A 17,167-nucleotide genomic window follows, 5' to 3' on the forward strand; every position below is an offset into this window, starting at 1 on the left:
TTTGCTCCACTGGACTGGAATAAGCTATGCCAGTATATGCACTTAGATGTTATTGCATCTGCACTGGAGGATTTTCAGCTTTTATTATGCTAATGCACTCTTAAAGCATAGAGCAGGCGTAATTTTAGGCCTCTGTTTTTTTAACATCTTGTAAGTGGGAAAGGAAATCAAGTTATTGTAAATGCCGTGAAAATTTGTCTGCTTTAAAGAATTTTTAAAGACCTTTATACAAATATTTAAAGAACATATTTTATGTCAGAGGATGCAATTTGTCCTTTCTTGTACTTTACTGCTGGTATACTTCTTAAGCAGCCTTGTGCAAATCTCGGTCTTTATTTAGTTCCACTGGAACAAATGTGACTTCCTTAGAGTGTAAGAACTTCTCCTTTTAGCATGTGTGGGAGGATGTGCTTGGCTGGTACAAGCTGCTCCTGCCCAAGGGCGGACAAGGTTAGCATGAGCCCAAAAGACTTCAAATGACCATTCTGACTCTTGTTCTGAGGAGCACCTGGTTCCTGCATCTGCTCCAAGGGCTCAGGAGACTTGGATACCTCTTACCCACCTTTCTTTCCAGGTCTGTACCTCTGGAGCTTTCCCACACCAATTCTCCAGATGAACCTAGAATTTGCCCAAGGTTTAAAGAGGAGAGTACACGTCAAGTCTTTCACCATCAAATCTTGCTAATAAGTGCCAAGCTGTTGCAAGGACAGCATGCTTCTGGAATTCTTAGTATGTCCATTTAGAACTGGAATTTGTGAAACTGGTGCTGTAATATCGGTGTTCAGTACATAGCTATCCAGTAAGAGCCAAAGTATGCGCTGATTTCTATTTGGTTTAGATTGTTCTAGCTGATATGAAACCACTGGATTCAGCCAACTATGGCTGTCCCTCAAAACTTTCCACTTTCCACTTTATACATAGAATAATTTTTCCGGATGTCTGTAGTGATTTCCTAGAAATTGCTTGTATTTGTTGGATCGTATGACTTGAACATAATACCAGTTTAAGATTGATTTGTCCATAGTGAATAATTATCATTGTGGATTTTCCCAATCCATCTATTAAATTAGCACTGAAACACAGGGAGACTGTTTTGCAAAGTAAGACATTCTTTTTGTTCCTACACAGCTTTATTTTTATGGATACTTTTTCCATTTAAAAAAAATCTTTTATTTTTATGAAATAAGAAAACTGCAGACTCATTTGAAAGTATGAGTAGAGCAAAAATGTAATGAGGAGACTTTTCTAAGATATCATGTAAGGAATCCTTGAAGAAGTGTTGCCTATAGTTAAGCTTGCCTTACTGTGCAGAAAGCTCTTGCAGGAGAAAAAAAGAAGAAAAAAAGGTAATTTCAGAGTTGCATTCAGTGTTTGCATGTTAAAAAACATTTGGCTGTTTGAACTATCAGTCTTTTTAACCATGGAATGGCAGGAAGGGCCTGTCACAGGGGCAGCATGGCAATTATTGCAGTATTACAGTGTGTGAGAGAAGCCCTCTGCTGATGCATCTGGCAACTGCACGTCTCTGGAAAGTGAAGCCTGTGAAAAGGCTTCTCACTGCGTGTACCTGCTTGGGCAACCTGGGAGCTGGCAGCTCCTGAGGATGCAAAACAACCAAAGCAGTGATGTAATTCTGTGCCAAGTATGCATGGAGCTCCACGTACTCCTGGACAGCAGAGTGGCTCTGCTCACCTGCAAAGCTGTGCTATGCCAGCAAGAGACAGCCCTGCAGCAGAGCACACCAGACTTTGTACAGTCAGCAGCTGAACACAGCACAAATGTAATATATTTTCATTCTAACTTTAATTCCTTTGGGTTTCTGATCTGTGAAGGTCTCAAGAGTGCCATTCTTGACAAATGCCCCTTGCTCTTCCCCAGGGATGCTGACGTGCTTTGAGTTGAGGACATGCATGGCCACTGTGCTCTCCTGGACCTATAGAACCTACCTCCTGGCCATGTCCCCTGCAAAACCCATTGTGGAGTTTCCTGACATGGATCAGGCAGCCCCTTGCCCAAGCATCTGTGGTGTCCTGCAGGTGCCAGGCCCTGGCCTGATTGCACATCCCCAGCACCTGGCACCACTGTGGTCAGGGCAAGTGAAACCAAAACCACGTCTGTTCAGTGGAACAGCATTTGTGAGGACTGGCTCACGCTACCTAATACATACATCTTGAGGACCTCACAGTGAATAAAGCTCTCAAGAAAAATTATAAGGAATATGTAATGACTGGAGCTTTTTTCATTGCTGTTTCAGACAAGTGATGGAGCAACAGCAACAGCGCCAAGAATCTCTGGAAAGAAGAACTTCTACCACAGGTATGTATAAAATACCTGCAAACAAAGCAGCTATGGTCTCCCTGCTTTTGTCCTCTACTTGTAGTTGGGTTTTGCATGGTTTCATATACGTGGTTAAAATTACAAAATCACAGAATGGTAGAAGTAGGAAAGCACGTCTGGGTCCTTCTGCTCCAACCCCTTCTCCAGCAGTGGCACACAGAGCAGAATGCCCAGGAGCACGTCCAGGTGGCTTTGGAAGATCTCCAAAGAGAGAGACTGAACAATTTCTCTGTGCATCCTGTGCCCACGCTGGAATGAGGGTTATGGCAATAATTAGATTTTAAAGCATTTGCAGCAATGAGGCATGCAGGTAGAGTTAGACAAGTGTGGGGCTTGTCAAAGCGGGTAATCAGAGGGGGATTTTTGGCTTGCCAAGGCTACATGGTCACATGGCAGTGATGCCTCATTTCCAGAGGACATCAACAGAAAGGGGTGGCACTGCCAGTTCTGGGCTGCCCCATCACTCTGTGGTGCAGTCAGATGCAGCACAGAGGAAATGACAGCCCTGGAGTATCATCTGTGGGGATTTTGTAGTGATGAAGTGAGGAGTCTTCTGTGTGCTTAATGGAAAATACATATATATTTAATGAGCTTATGAAAATCTTCTATAACATATTAAGTTGCACAAAGCTGAGTGAAGAGATGACAGGAATAGTTTGTAGAGTATGGCTTGGTCTCTGTGAAGGCTGACAGCAAACAAGCGAAGATGGTCTTGTATAGTCTTTTGTTTTGGAGGCACCAGTTAATCTGGTAAATTTTCAGTTGTTTTTTACCTGAAGCTACCCTAGAGATAGACACATACACACATGCCTTAGCTAGTGTCAGAAGTTTCTGAGCTGTGTCTGGGCGGAGGTTACCATGTGCTCTTCTGCATCAAGAAACACAGCCACAAATCCCACCTGGGCACCAGCAGGGAGTGGAATATGGCCCATGGGGAGTTCTGGCCATCTCCTCCTGGCTGCAGAGCAGCAACTACTGTGTTCAAAATGTCCCTTGCTGCTCCCGTGGTGAGAGGTCGATGCTTGCAACCACAACAAGTTCCTGTGGGCTCGCTGGCATTGGAACACACAGCTCATTCCAAACCGTGGGCTATTTTTTCAAACAGTCCCAGTTCCACTGAGGGCTGGGAGCCCCTTGGCAGGTGCCCGCACCATCTCCTCTTGGCTTTGTTTGAGCTTCTGTTTGCATTTATTCTGTGGTCCTTTTTTCACTATATTGCTTTATGTTGGTTTCGTTCCTCACTGCATACCCATCTTTTTCTTTTTTCATTTGTCTTCCCTGTTCTTTTAGTTTCCTCCTTACAGATAAACACATGCTCTCTCCCCTCCCAGCACCAGCCTCCTTCACCTGCCTCTGGTGCTGCCCCTCTGCCACCACGCCATGCCAGTGCCCTCCCTGCCCCACTGGCTGCCCCTGAGCTCCCTGGTAAATCTTCTCTGCAATGTCTGTGGAGAAACAGAGAGCCCTTGCAGCTTCTGCACAGACACTCAGCCTCTGAGCTGCTAACAACCCTAGGTTCCTCTCCTCCATCCTGCTCAGCCCGTGGGACTGTCCTACCACGGGTCAGGCGGGCCTCGCTGTCCCCACCACCTTCTCACCCTTCTTCCCACTTTCTCTTTGCTTCTTGCCAGCCCCTCAGGCGTTCCTCTCTCTGTGGTTCTCAGCCTTCTGCAGCCCCCATCACAAACACATCCCTGGGGCAGAGGGCAGATGGCCTGCAGCCGCGCGATCCCACCCTCTTGCCTGCGATTGCTGCCCCATGCGACAGCATCAGGGGACCCCCAGACAAAACAGGGCAGGAAACTTTGCCCAACATGCCCTTGAATGGCCATCCTGAATCTGCGGGCTCCTCTAGGAGCCGGAGGAGAAGCGTGGTGGGAGCCTTCTTGCTGCGCCTAGGGGCTGCACCTGCCTCCCAGCTGCCTGCAATTGCCAGCCCTCCTGGCTCCTGGGGCCAAGCCTCCTCCCTGTTCTCTCCACCCCATCGTCCCCCACAGCACTGCTATCAGCCCGTGTCACACTGTCTTCCATTGCCTCCCCCTTACGCTGCTGGGCCTGAGGTGACTGTGCCCAGGAGGACCCTTCCTTACATGACTTCATCAGCCATTTCCCACTTGCGTAAGTACTGATTTTGAACAAGTTGTGACCTGTAAAATCTGTAGCTTTAAGCTGTATAAAAAGCTGCATTCACACTCTCCATGACTGCTAGAGAAACACCTGAGACCCAGGAATACTTCTGTTGTGTGTGACATCTGAAACCAAGGTGGAAAAGCACTCAGGACCTCCCGCCCATGCTAGCAGTGGGACAAAAACAAGAATTACATCGCAAGGGTCCTATAGCTGAGCTGTTGCAATGCATGCTCTTAAGAGTATTAGCCCAGGAAGAGATTTGTATCGTTTGGCAGAGCCCAATTGCATTTGGCAGTGACCTTTATACAAAGACTATATTCAGCTGGTCCAGACCTAGCAGATGGGCTCTTGTAAGCCAGAGGCCGGGTCTGCAGTAAACTTGTTGTCTGTGTGGCTATCAGAGAGGATGTGATTTTTATTATTTTACTCGAGTGCTATTTCTGTTACCAGCACAAACACAACACAAATTTTGTTAGAGTTATGCAGAATCTTCTGCACTTATATAATTCCTTTACTTCTAGAAACTGTCTTCCCACTGTGAACTGCGCTAATAGTTGAGGGCAAACCTTTTTCAATGCAGGCAAATCAAGAGCTTGGGTCTGCATTTTGCATATGGTCTCAATTCCTGGTGCTTGTCTGAAGCCTGCTGAGTTAGAGCAGCTACACATAATGCCTATTTGCAATTCAGATCTCAATTTTTGTGTCTCGGATCCATTCCTGTCAATATCCACATATAATGCTTAAATAATATGTCTAGAAAAGACAGAAAACTGAGACATTTCCATCCCCTTTCTGCTAAAAATATTAATCCAGCCACTGGAGGCTCAGTCCGTCAGCTCATATAAGTCCTTGAAATCCACTTAGTTCAATAAAGTTATTTTAAACTTACATCAGTCCATTATTTTGACTCAGTTCAGTTTTTGCTTCAGGCTAGCCTCTAATTAGGTGGGTGTCGTTTTGCAATTACAATTAACTGTACCCACGATGAATTACTATTATGTTGTGAACCAAAGAGGACTTGAAATGTTTAATGCATTTCTAATAGCAGCTATGGTTCATTTCAAGAATGAAATTGAGAGTGTGAAATAATACAGAATTAACCACAGAAGTAAGGCAGAGCTATAAAAAACCCTAGATAAGAAGAAAACTGGACTGCTAATGTTAATTTTTAAACATTCCTCAGTTAAAATCCTCCTGCCTTTCAAAGTAGCACTTACTGAACAACTGAACCTGTGATTATATATCAAGATCAGCCTCTTCTGGGAGCTTGATGTAGGGAAGTAACCTCCTGATAGTGTACACATTCAGTGGACCCATTACAGGCAAAGCACTGCACCGAGATCAATCACCTTGGTCAGCCCCTGCAGCAGCGAGGGCTTTACTGAACCGTAGTGTGGCTGAACTCCCCACTGCTACTCTGCATTTTGTTGGCTGATACTATACAACGAAACACTCGTACGTCATAAAACAGAAGGGGGCATGCATCTGTAGCCCATGCTTCTGCTGGAAGGCTGGTGTCAGCAGAAGTCTGTGTTGCTGCCTGATGCAGTTTGTAGTCCACATGTAGGAGGCTGTAAGAGAAGCGGATGAAAGGTGCCGCTTAGGGAGTGTTGTCCATGCTTTGATTTCAGCATAGAATAATAAAGTACTTGCTGAGAGGAGGAAAGTTTGTTATTAGAGACAGGGCCTTGCAGGAGAACACAATCATACTGATTAACCATTGATGCTTCTGCAATCAGGATGCAGCCAAAGCTGACTGGCCATTGATACATCCACTGTTTCCCACTCTTCTGCTTGTGTGTGACACTTCCTTGCATTGATTAGTCGTGCTATCAGGCTGCAGCCCTGGGACAGGGAACGTGGCGTGGTGTGCGAGCTGGAGGAGATGATTCTTGGTGTATAATTCATCTTCTCTGCCTTTCAGGCCCAGCTCTCCCACCCGGCCATCCCAGCGGTGCTTCAGTGATCCCTGCTTCATCCGGGGGCCCCCCACCTCCCGCCACCCCCCCCACGTCCCCTCCCACCCCCTACTCGGGACGCCCGCCTCCCCCACCCACCCACCCCCCGCCTCGCTGCCAGCCGGTGCCGGCCAAGGTGCTGCCAGTGAAGATGGGTCGGTGTCAGGGCTCGCGGCTGCTCTGGCTGGTGCCAAACTGAGGAGAGTTCAGCGGGTAAGGAGGCGGCTGGGGGCTGCCGGTGGGCTCTTTGCTGCCGTGTGGAAGTAAGGCCTGGCTTGGCACAGGGCTCTGCAGAGTCGGTGAAGCCTGCCTCAGCTACATGGACATTTGGATGGGAGTCTGTGGAGCAGATAAAGCTGAGCATGTGGGATTGGCAGAGCAGGTAGAAAGTTTGGTAGAATTACTGCTCTTTAGAAAATAGTGGTTGGAAAATGGCTGCAGCTTTTCATATTGCCAGGATTTTGTTGATTCTGCAAAGTCTACCCTTGTAGTATCTGCCACTGTAAACTACGGTTTACAGGCATTGTAAGTGCTCAAAATCACCAGCATAAACTGTTGAGGCCTCACATAAATAAATGCCCACTTCAGTAGGGGTTGTGTAACCTAAACGTAATTACAAAGAAACAACGCTGTGGGATTTTTCATCATTCACCCATATATATTGCCTCACACAGACTGCTGCTGAGTTTATTAAGTTCTACATATGTCTCCTTTCAACCCCAGAGCATTTCTAGCTTCTGGTTGTGATCACTGATCCTGGTAATTAGGAAAACTGATCATTAAGGGTATGACTGTAAATGAAATTATTTTCATTAATTTTAATGTTGATTTCTGTCTTAAGCCAGAAGATGGTTCAGGAGGGTCCAGCCCCAGCGGGGTCTCTAAGAGCGATGCCAATCGAACCAGTAGTGGAGGAGGCAGTGGAGGACTAATGGAAGAAATGAATAAATTACTGGCAAAAAGGTTTGTGCTGAGATTTCAAGTAAGCCCTAGCATGAGCTCTGCAGCAGACTGTGTATGGGACAACATGCTCTCCTTTAGGTTGAGCAGTGGCTCACTTTGGTGCCTCTTGCAGTTCAATGAGTCCTGCACAGGCCCTAGCATCCTCTGGTACTCGTATGAAGGTAGAGGTGTTGCAGTGGTGCCTGGTGTTCCTGTAGAGTTGTGTTGCTGTAGCAAAGCCTTCAGAGTGGTAACCTTCAAAGATGGTGGCAAGTGCATCCTCTGTGATCCTGCCATTTACCAAATCTATTCCAAAGTTTCAGGAAGAGTAAACTAGGAAGGAAACTTTTTTATGCAGCACAGTCAGGATATTGGGCATAAAACATAAACAGAATAACAAGACAACATCTTGGCAGGTAACTTATTATTGATTCTCGGTGTGTATAAGACAGTCTAGCCAATTTATTCTGCAAGAAGACAACTTGTAATGATAAGCTACCAGACATTTAAAGGCACTCTATTTCAATTATTTTTGCTTTCTCTTTTTCCCCTCCTTCTGTCAGTAATATTCTGTTAGACTGTAATTCACAGGTTCCTAGTGACAGATGTTTTGGGTTTTAGCTCTAAAGATATTTTCCTTTTTTACATACAAGTAGTAAAACAAGCAGATGAGTAGAATAACAATGTATGGTGTGCAAAGATGGAGTAGGATAAACACAGTTCCCAGTGCAGAGGGTCTGATTCCAACTTTTCACCATGTCTTAATCATTTCAGAAGAAATTCTGAACATGAACTGTGGATGTAATCTTTTGGAAAGTGTTAAATAAATACACAAAGCTGGAAAAATAGTTGCCACACTCTGCATTCCTCTATTGAACGTGGCTTGAAAATATTTGCCCCTCTGAGTCTTATTGCTAAGGTTTGGGTTCCATCTCAAATCCTGCGCAACCAAATGTATTTGGTCATTGTCAAGCTCTGTAAGACGAACTTAGTAAATAATAACTCTCAACAAAGCTTAAATCAGCCTTCCCACATGGAGGCTGGTGCCTTGCACAGGAGATGTGATGCTGGAGGGCTGACTCTGTCCTGTCTCATATTTCTTTGCAAAGGAGGAAAGCAGCATCGCAGTCAGACAAGCCAGGTGACAAAAAAGAAGAGGAAAGCCAAAATGTAAGTGATGGATTCCTCATGGTTGTGCTTTTGCAAATATGTTGATGTGCTGCCTTATAAAGTCCTGTTCTCATTCCTGGTATGTGTCAGGGACTGACAAGCAGTGCTGGCCTAGCAATACATACTCAATCAAAACTAAATGTTTCTACCTTTCCTGGAAAGAGCGCACTAGAAACAAGAATTGCCTTCGTATTCATGGGTGAGATGTTGTTCAAACAAGATCAGTTGATGATTTTTCATGGTCTGCTCCCAGTGTTTATGGGGATAGGAGGTTCTTACCACTAGTGAAGATGCAATGAGCCCTCCTGGCAAGTCATCTTGAGACAAGAGCTGTGTAACATACTTTAAATTTGCAGCTTCATCTGAGCTGGAGTGAATAATGAACTGTGGGGAGTAATCCTTCATGCAAAGAAGAATCAGCTCGCTGCAGACCCCAGAGTGTGTATAAAACACATCTCTGGGAGGGAAGGAGAAACGGTGCATTAGCTACTAGACAATTCAAAAATTAAAATGTATTCATGATACTTACATTATAATGAGACTTAGGGTTCTTTCTGCATTAACCAGTCTGTCTGTATGCTGTCCACACTTTGGGGCTGTAGTTTTGAGTTCAACATACAGATTAAAATACTTATTTTTGTATGTTGAACTGCTAAACCATGAGAGATCTCTCCAGGTTTAAGAGGCCAGGATTAATGTCATGTCCCTTCTCATGGTTTGCTGCTCATAGAGCATCCTTGTTACCAGCCTGTACCCTTATGAAGACCCTCTCCGAGTTCAGAAAGCATCTCATGTGCCCATGTGCCCAGGTACCAGTTAGCTTCTAACTATTCAACCTCTGCTGTCTTTCTGCCTCTGATTCTCTCTCCTTGTTGCTGTGCAGTTTGCATCCCATGCCAAACTTCCTGATAGTGCCAAACTATTAAGAAAGATGTTTCAAACTGTTTAGTGTGTATCTTGAGCACACAGTATGGTGAGGTTCTCTTCTGTCAAAATTGGTGCAGTTTTGTTTTTAACATACTCAGTTAATGCTTTGCCTGAGTGTATATTGAGGGCTGCTAAATAATGTTGTCATCAAAAATATGGGTTAACGTTTTATGATCTGTCAGCTGTAAGACACAGAAAAGAGTCTAAATCTGAGGTATAGAATATAGCATTCTGGTTAGGAGAAGCATTGAGTGATGTCATTAAATATATTATGTCAGTACCTGGGCCACTCTCCCCAGTACCAGTATCTGTCCTGGTTTGAAAGGCTGGGATGTGACAGAGTGTTCCTGCAGGTGGCTCAGTTTCCATAGCACAGATCATTTCTAAAGTGAAGTATGGATGTTTTATATTTAGATTTCACCAGCCAGCACTCTTCAGTGGTAACTCAGCCTGCTCTGGTATACAGAAACAAGAGCGATTCAGTGGAATCGTGGCAAAGTACCCATATTGACAAAATAAATAAATGAATAAGAGGTATTTTCTCACGCTAAATGAGGAGAAAGGTTAAATTTGCAACAAACTTCAGCCCATACCATGGTAGCAGGGCCTGTCAGATGTGCTAGAAGAGAACCTGATTTTGTATCACCTGTACAGTGACTGGTCTTTGGAGCAGAAGAGGACTCTGTGTTTCAACTCCAGAATTAAGTAATGCCCTATTTTTCTCTTCCTAGGATGATGCTAGCACCTCTCCTTCAACCAGTACACGAGGACCCACCCAGCAGCAACAAAATTCATCAGGTATTAAAACTGAACTACTGGCTCTTTAGTTGTCTTCTTCATCTAGTGTTCTGCATCACCTTGAGACTCTTGATTCAGATGATCAGAGGGCTGGAGCACCTCTCCTATGAAGAAAGGTTGAGGGTACTGGGCTTGTTTAGCTTGGAGAAGAGAAGGCTCTGGGGAGACCTCATTGTGGCATTCCAGTACTTGAAGGAAGCATAGAAACAGGAGGGGGAATGGCTGTTTACGAGGGTGGATAGTGATAGGACAAGGGGGAATGATTTTAAACTAATTCAGGGGAGGTTTAGGTTAGATATCAGGAGGAAGTTTTTCCACACAGAGGTGGTGACATGCTGGAACAGGTTGCCCAAGGAGGCTGTGGATGCCCCATCCCTGGAGGCATTCAAGGCCAGGCTGGATGTGGCTCTGGGCAGCCTGGTCTGGTGGTTGGTGACCCTGCACACAGCAGGGGGGTTGAAACTAGATGATCATTGTGGTCCTTTTCAACCCAGGCCGTTCTTTGATTCTATGATTCTGTGATTCATTGCCATCTGTCAGAGCTCAGTAACAGTAGCTAACAGAAGATTTCCCCAATAACTGTTGTTTCAAAAGCTGTACTGGGCAGGAAAAACTTTGTGCACTTCTCAGCCTTGGATCAAAGAGTCAGTACAGTTACAGGAGTCCAGACATAAAGCTGAGGATCTGCATCTTTACTGTTGTGCCACCATAGAAACAAATACTTCTATTATTTCACTTGTGGTAGAGTAGTTGCATTGATCTGTAAAGTGGGGGTTTGGATCTCAAACTGTTACCCATTCCTTAACCTAGAAACTTGTTGCAGTAGGCCTGATCTTGGGAGATAGTATATGAAATTAAGTAGCCCCTAAAATATGTTTTTCCTATAATGATTTGAAATAATTTTATCACAGTAGATAAGCTGCAAGCCAGTCAACTTTGCATTAGCAAATTACCCTTGCATGAGCCTTGGCTTTCATACATACTGAAAGAAATCTCTCCCGAAGGAATGAGTATTTAACCATTCCAGCTTCTTTTTGGAACAAAGCCATTATTTGCTTGTTTTGCAGGGGAAGGGGAAGAAGTTAGTAGAAGGGTGCACACATGTAAATGAGGAACAGTATCTAGGGACTTCCTGGGAGTGCCCGTAATTCCGCTAAATCGCTTTTCGGGACCTCACAGAGCAACAAACTTTTGTGTATAAGGTTGTGTGCATTCAGGACTCTGAAAGAGCACACTTTATTTTGGACTATATGCATAAGAAGAGGCTGGGATAACAGTAGGCATTTTCAGAAATAAGACATCTGTAGCGTAGTTTGGGAAATGTTCTCTTAGCCAGCAATGGAAACAGCATTAAATAAATTCTCTCTGTGGAAATGTCAATTGTCAGGGGGAGATCATGCTGCTTTTTTTTCATATACATTCATTTTTTATGCCAACTATGCAGTCAAGAGACATAAGCAACACTAAACTTGTGTTTCTTGATCTCAGTGATTTTTTCTTTTCTTTGTACTGTTCCAATTCCATGTCTTTTCCAGATCATTTAAGTGCCTGGTTCTCCATTAAAGAGATCCCTAAGCAGATTTTTGTCAATGTTTTCTCTGTAGTATAGGGAACTACACTCATTCAGACTTTCGGTTTCCTGGATCTTTCTAGAGCGGCTGTATAAAACAGTTTCAGGATTTTTTATTATTAGAGAAAAAATAATTGGCAGTAAATTTTCATCTTTGTTTTCCAGACTCTGGGAAGAAGCCATGGGAAAGGAGCAATTCTGTTGAAAAGCCTGTATCTTCATTACTGTCTAGGTGAGTGGCACAGGTTGTCCCTGCAGCTGGCTAGCAGTTGGGATGGTCACGCTGTCCCCGTGGCACTTGCACAACTCATGTCTCGTTTCATTCCATTGCTGTAGAAATCCATCCATGGTGAAGAGCTGTGAAGCTAAGAGCCCCACACAATCCCACGTGTCTTCTAGGTACTGGCTAACAGCCCACCTTCTTACCTGTCTTGACTTGTCCTTTGGAAAATCCCAGTGCACAGCACTGATGTTTGTTTTCTGTCTTTACTCATTCTGTTCTATCTGCTCTGTCTGTCCCTGCACAAAGTTGAAATGTGTGATGGTAGCATGTGCTGTGTCAAAGGCTTGTTCCATGGGAACAGCCTCCTCTCAGGTGGGCACAGGAGTTAATCACACTTAAGCAAGTGCTTAAAGTATTTTTGGGCTTGACAGTGTGCTGTGCCAAGTGGGTGGGAGGTTTTGGAGCACTAGTTTACAGCTGGTTCAGGATGTCTCTGCCATTAGGGGAAGGTTTAATTGTCCAACTTCAGCAGAAATCCAGAATCAAAGACAGAAATGATCTGAAGCGCCGACAACTTGGAAAAGTTATTCTTCTGCAACTGAGTGGGTACATGAGGAAGGAGAGCAAAGCTTGGTGCAATAACTTCATATCATTGGGCCATGGAAAGCCCCAGGCACCAGACAGGGCATTCAAAAATATGAAAATTCAATAAATATTCAAAAATATTCAAAAATATTCAAAAAAGAAAGCCAAGAAGCCTGAAGCAGGAATCCAGCAGCCCCATTAGTGAAAACAGCCACACTGTGCACGATCACTCAACTTGTTACCCATCGAAATGGAGGTTGAGATTTGGTATTGGGCAGTGAAAGAGAGAGACTTCTTCCAGCTGGCCCACCTCATGTTCCTGCAGTAGCAAGCACCGAGATGGCTGGATAAGTGAAAGGAGTTGCATATAGTTACCATTTACTGCAAAGCAATGCCCCTTGTTTTGCACCTACTTGTACTACGGTGATAGAAGAAGAAAGAAAATTGCCAATGGCAACTATCTGTGCTTACCTATTCCTGTGCTACAGATACCAGAACATGCTCTGTCCAAAAATTGAAGGGTGCTTCAGTGTTCCTAGGGTGAAATGCAGTCGCCTGCTTTCCTAAAATCAATGGGACACTGCTGTGTGTTTCCATTAGATATAGGAAAGACCATTTCTTCTCCTTGCAGAAAGGAACAAAATGTGAGCTATTTAAAGCAGCCATCAAGTTTGTGCCAACTCGTTTCTACAAAGTCATTCCACCTTGGGAAGAGTTGAGTGAGGGAAAATCCATTGCTAGCTTAATGCCTGAGTAATGCTCAGTGTTTGCTTGTCTGACTTCTGCAGGGGGAGTGGGGCACTGTGCAGAAGCTCCCAGCAGTGGCCAATCTCCTCGATCAGTTTGATGACGTTTGTATCCATCTTAACTTCATTTTGAGATTGTAGCAAAATGTGAAGGTTTTCCCAAGGAAGAGTTGCGAGACTGAACACACTCGCAGAGGCAGTGGAATCTCAGCCAGCCCTCAGCTTGGGCCCAGAAATGATGGCAAAGTTATTTGAAATCTCTTCTATGAATTATTTAGCATGATTCATTTCTGACATGTTTTAAAATGGTTAAAACAGCAAGTCAGACAGCTTCTGCTTTTTTATGTTACTTTATAGCCATCAGCAGAGTTCAGCTTGTGGACTAATACAGTCTGAAAAGGCTGATAACACCCAAATGTATCAGGCCTTAAGGGCAGGTTGTGTTTGCTTCTGGGTCAAGACAAAGCTGTGTTGTGCAGTGTTATCACAAAGCTCTGCTTGAGTCAGGCCTTCCCAAGGAAAGGATTATTGGGTTATTACTGGGTTAGCCTTATGCTCACCTGTGTTTTACTATTATTTTAACAGCTTATTAAAGCCTAGATAGCCAAGATAGGATGGTTGTACAAAAAATGGATTAAGAAAGATAGAAAACCAGACATCCATCTTGCAAATTGCTAGTGCTGTAATGAAGTATATTGTTAGGTCACCCCAGTATTTTGTAATTTAAAGTCATGGAGGACCACAACCCCCAAAAAATCCTGAATGAGATTTCAGCACAGTTTTACATGTGTTTTCTGCTCCACTGAAGGCTGAGAGCAGCCTCCTTGAGGACGCAGCCCGGCAGCACATGGAGAGTCCCTAGTCCAGCTCTCCCTTACAGATGTTGCTGCTCTGGCACTGGCTGCACCTACGTTTTTGTGGGGGGGTGGCTCAGCACACACTGCAGGCAGCTGATGGGCCGGCATTTTGTTCTCTTCTTCCCTTTATCAAGGATGAAGCCAGTGAGCAGCAGCAATGATGTGGCTATGGATGCCTTAGATTTTGATCGGATGAAACAGGTGAGTTGAAAGGTCTTTTCACACCTGAGTTGACGAGCTACCCATTTTCCCCCATGCATGCGCTGTACAAGCAAAACAGCTGTTCAGTCTTCTGGTTTCCTCTATGACTAGGTGCTTAGAGAAGGGATAGCCGGTGAGCAGCAAGAGAGCACAGTCTCACTGCTGTTTGAGCAAGATGTGTGTACGAAACGTGCAAATAAATGCCCCAGCCTCTGCTGCACCCTTGGCCTGGGAGTGCAGCCATAGCTGCAAGCAGCACTAGGCTCTGAGCAGCCGCAGAGGTGGGGGACCCACCACGACCGTGTTAAACTTGCGTTTTCTTCCACCAGTCAGAAGGAAATGCTGAGCAGCTGACTTGTGTTTTGTCTCATCAGGAAATATTGGAGGAAGTTGTAAGAGAGTTACACAAAGTGAAAGAGGAGATAATTGATGGTAAGAAAGAGAAAAATCATTATTTTTCTCACCTTTATGACTAATTTCCTGTAGATAAGATGATAGGCACTGCAGGGAGTTCCTGGTGTTTTCAGACCTGTCTGTGCGGCTTTGATTTATATACACATCTGAAGAAAAACGTTCTACCTTAACCAGTCTTTGGTCATAACACTATGTTCGCATCCTTTATCTTTATGCTGCTGACACACATTTTCACCCCAACCTGTGAAAAAGTCACTGGCCTGTGCCTTTCACAGTTGGGAGTGGGAAAAAGGGCTGGCCCATTGCCCATGGCACAGTTCACCACAACCAGGGAGTGTGAAATCACATGCAACTGGTCTGACACAGGAGGGGCCAAGTGTACCAAATTGGAAACCCTTTCTGAGCATCCTCTGGAGGATGCTTGTACCCAAAAAACTATTTCAGTTAACTCAATCTGAATAGCCACGTATTTTTCTAACTCGGTGAAATGCAGTGTTTCAGCAGATTTTTTATAAATTGCTTTACATTTTGTGACAAAATATGTTTTTCAAGGCCAACGTAAGACAGCACAATGCTGCTTTACGGACACGCACAGCAAAGTACCTATTTATTTGACACCTGCGTTAGGGCATGTGAAGATCCACGTCCACACCCTGCTTTTCCCAACTTAGCTTCGTACGAAAGGGGAAAAAGAGGAGACTGTCAAACAGCTAAAAGCCATGGCCACTGCCCTTCCCCCAGCACCACGTGCTCATAACAGCTGGGCAGTTGGCAGCTGAGGACACCCTTGCCCGTTCGCTATGGTCCCGGCAGCTTGGCCCTCAAAGACTCCCCAGTTCATTCCAGTGCAAAACAAGACATTCACATGAATCGCAGATGCCACTTAAACCACTACTGCAGTTTGCAAGCAAACAGCTGACTGTTCACCCTTACTCATCCTTTTACCTTCCACTCATCCTTTTACTGGTGTGTACTTTCTGCAAGCTCTGTTCTTAGCGTTTTCCGTGTGCTGGGTAGAATGTTCTGCGCTAACTTTTTTGGTTTGGTTTTCTAGCCATACGGCAGGAGTTGAGTAGGATCAGTACAACATGATTGCAAAGCATTTGGACGGTACTAAGAATGCTAGGAAGATTGAATCATTTCTGAGTGTACCAAGGTCACGCAAGATGGTGAGAGAGGACACCGGCACTGTCTTTGTTCTTATACCCTTTTTATTAGCAGACTCAGCACACTTTGAAGCTTGCTGCTGCCTTGGATTTGCTTCATTTTAAAAGTCTTAATCTAAAGAATATTAAATTTTAAATTTCTGGATTTTTTAGATTTCATCTGACACTGCACATTGGATTTGTCAGCCTTTTTTGTATTTTGTATTTGCTTATTTAAATGTATTACCTTTCTTTTTAGTAGTAGATAAGAACACATGTGAACCATTTGCTTTTGATAGATGACTTCAAAGTAATTTTATTAGTAGTCTGCAATGTAAAGAAGATCCTTTGCCAACAGAAATGTATTGTGGCATCACCAGAAGAAAAGAGACATGTTAGTTGTCAGCCAACAAGTTCTTTGTCTCAGAGTTATCACAATATTAAAAAAAAAAAAAGGTACGTCTGCATCACAGTATCTGTGTTCATATTGGTAATAAACTGTTTATTGTCCACATGGCCCTGCCTTTGTTTGTATCGTTAACCCCTTCAGCTTCTCCACCTTAATGTCACCTGATATGTTTTCTCACTGGCTTGGGGAGGGTGGTGATGAAGACTCATCTGGAGAGTGCTGAGATCAATGGAGGGTGGCAGCTTATGGCTGCCTCAGGCCACCACTAACTGTCCTGCTCTATCTCCTCAGTAAAAACAAAACCCACATATCCCACCACTTGTGCCTGTTTGGGCTTTTGGGAGGAGAGGGAGGGTCATTCAGAGCAAGGCTGCTGAAGGCATTAGGGCAGCATAGCGACAGCAAAGCAGAAATCCCACATGCAGTGCTGCTGAACTAGAAGCTTATGGGAGTCACTCATTAATATTTCATGTTTCCATCTGTTAACTCTGTGCAGGCTTTGATGACCTTTATTTTGTGGAAACTGAGATCTCAGAAATGAGTTTGGGATGCTGCATCAGCATGGCTGAGCACTTCATCACACGCTTGCTCTTACCTATCAGGTCACGTGTTCTTTTCTTTGCTACCATTCTTTCCATCAGTGCAATCTTGAGAATTTCTGCTCGATTTGATTTGGTGTGAGATTTACAAGGCAGCAGCCATCATACAATCTTCTTGACAGCTTTATGTAAAAGGCACAAAGTGATGGGAGTTCA

At 44.4% G+C, this 17,167-nt stretch overlaps 1 protein-coding gene across 1 annotated transcript in view; it reads left to right on the forward strand.

The window, feature by feature from the left end:
* EVL (Enah/Vasp-like) overlaps positions 1-16,515 on the forward strand; it is a 108,435-nt gene extending 91,920 nt beyond the window's left edge. Inside the window, 11 exon segments of the mRNA XM_031553673.1 lie at positions 2,255-2,316; positions 6,392-6,489; positions 6,492-6,638; positions 7,267-7,388; positions 8,477-8,537; positions 10,196-10,262; positions 11,998-12,064; positions 12,169-12,231; positions 14,378-14,444; positions 14,819-14,876; positions 15,913-16,515. Coding sequence (XP_031409533.1) covers positions 2,255-2,316; positions 6,392-6,489; positions 6,492-6,638; positions 7,267-7,388; positions 8,477-8,537; positions 10,196-10,262; positions 11,998-12,064; positions 12,169-12,231; positions 14,378-14,444; positions 14,819-14,876; positions 15,913-15,950 — 850 coding nt within the window. The 3' untranslated portion in view covers positions 15,951-16,515.
* Positions 16,516-17,167: the final 652 nt, after the last annotated feature.

Source organism: Meleagris gallopavo, chromosome 5, assembly GCF_000146605.3.
Source record: "Meleagris gallopavo isolate NT-WF06-2002-E0010 breed Aviagen turkey brand Nicholas breeding stock chromosome 5, Turkey_5.1, whole genome shotgun sequence".
In the NCBI taxonomy this organism is placed as follows: Eukaryota; Metazoa; Chordata; class Aves; order Galliformes; family Phasianidae; genus Meleagris; species Meleagris gallopavo.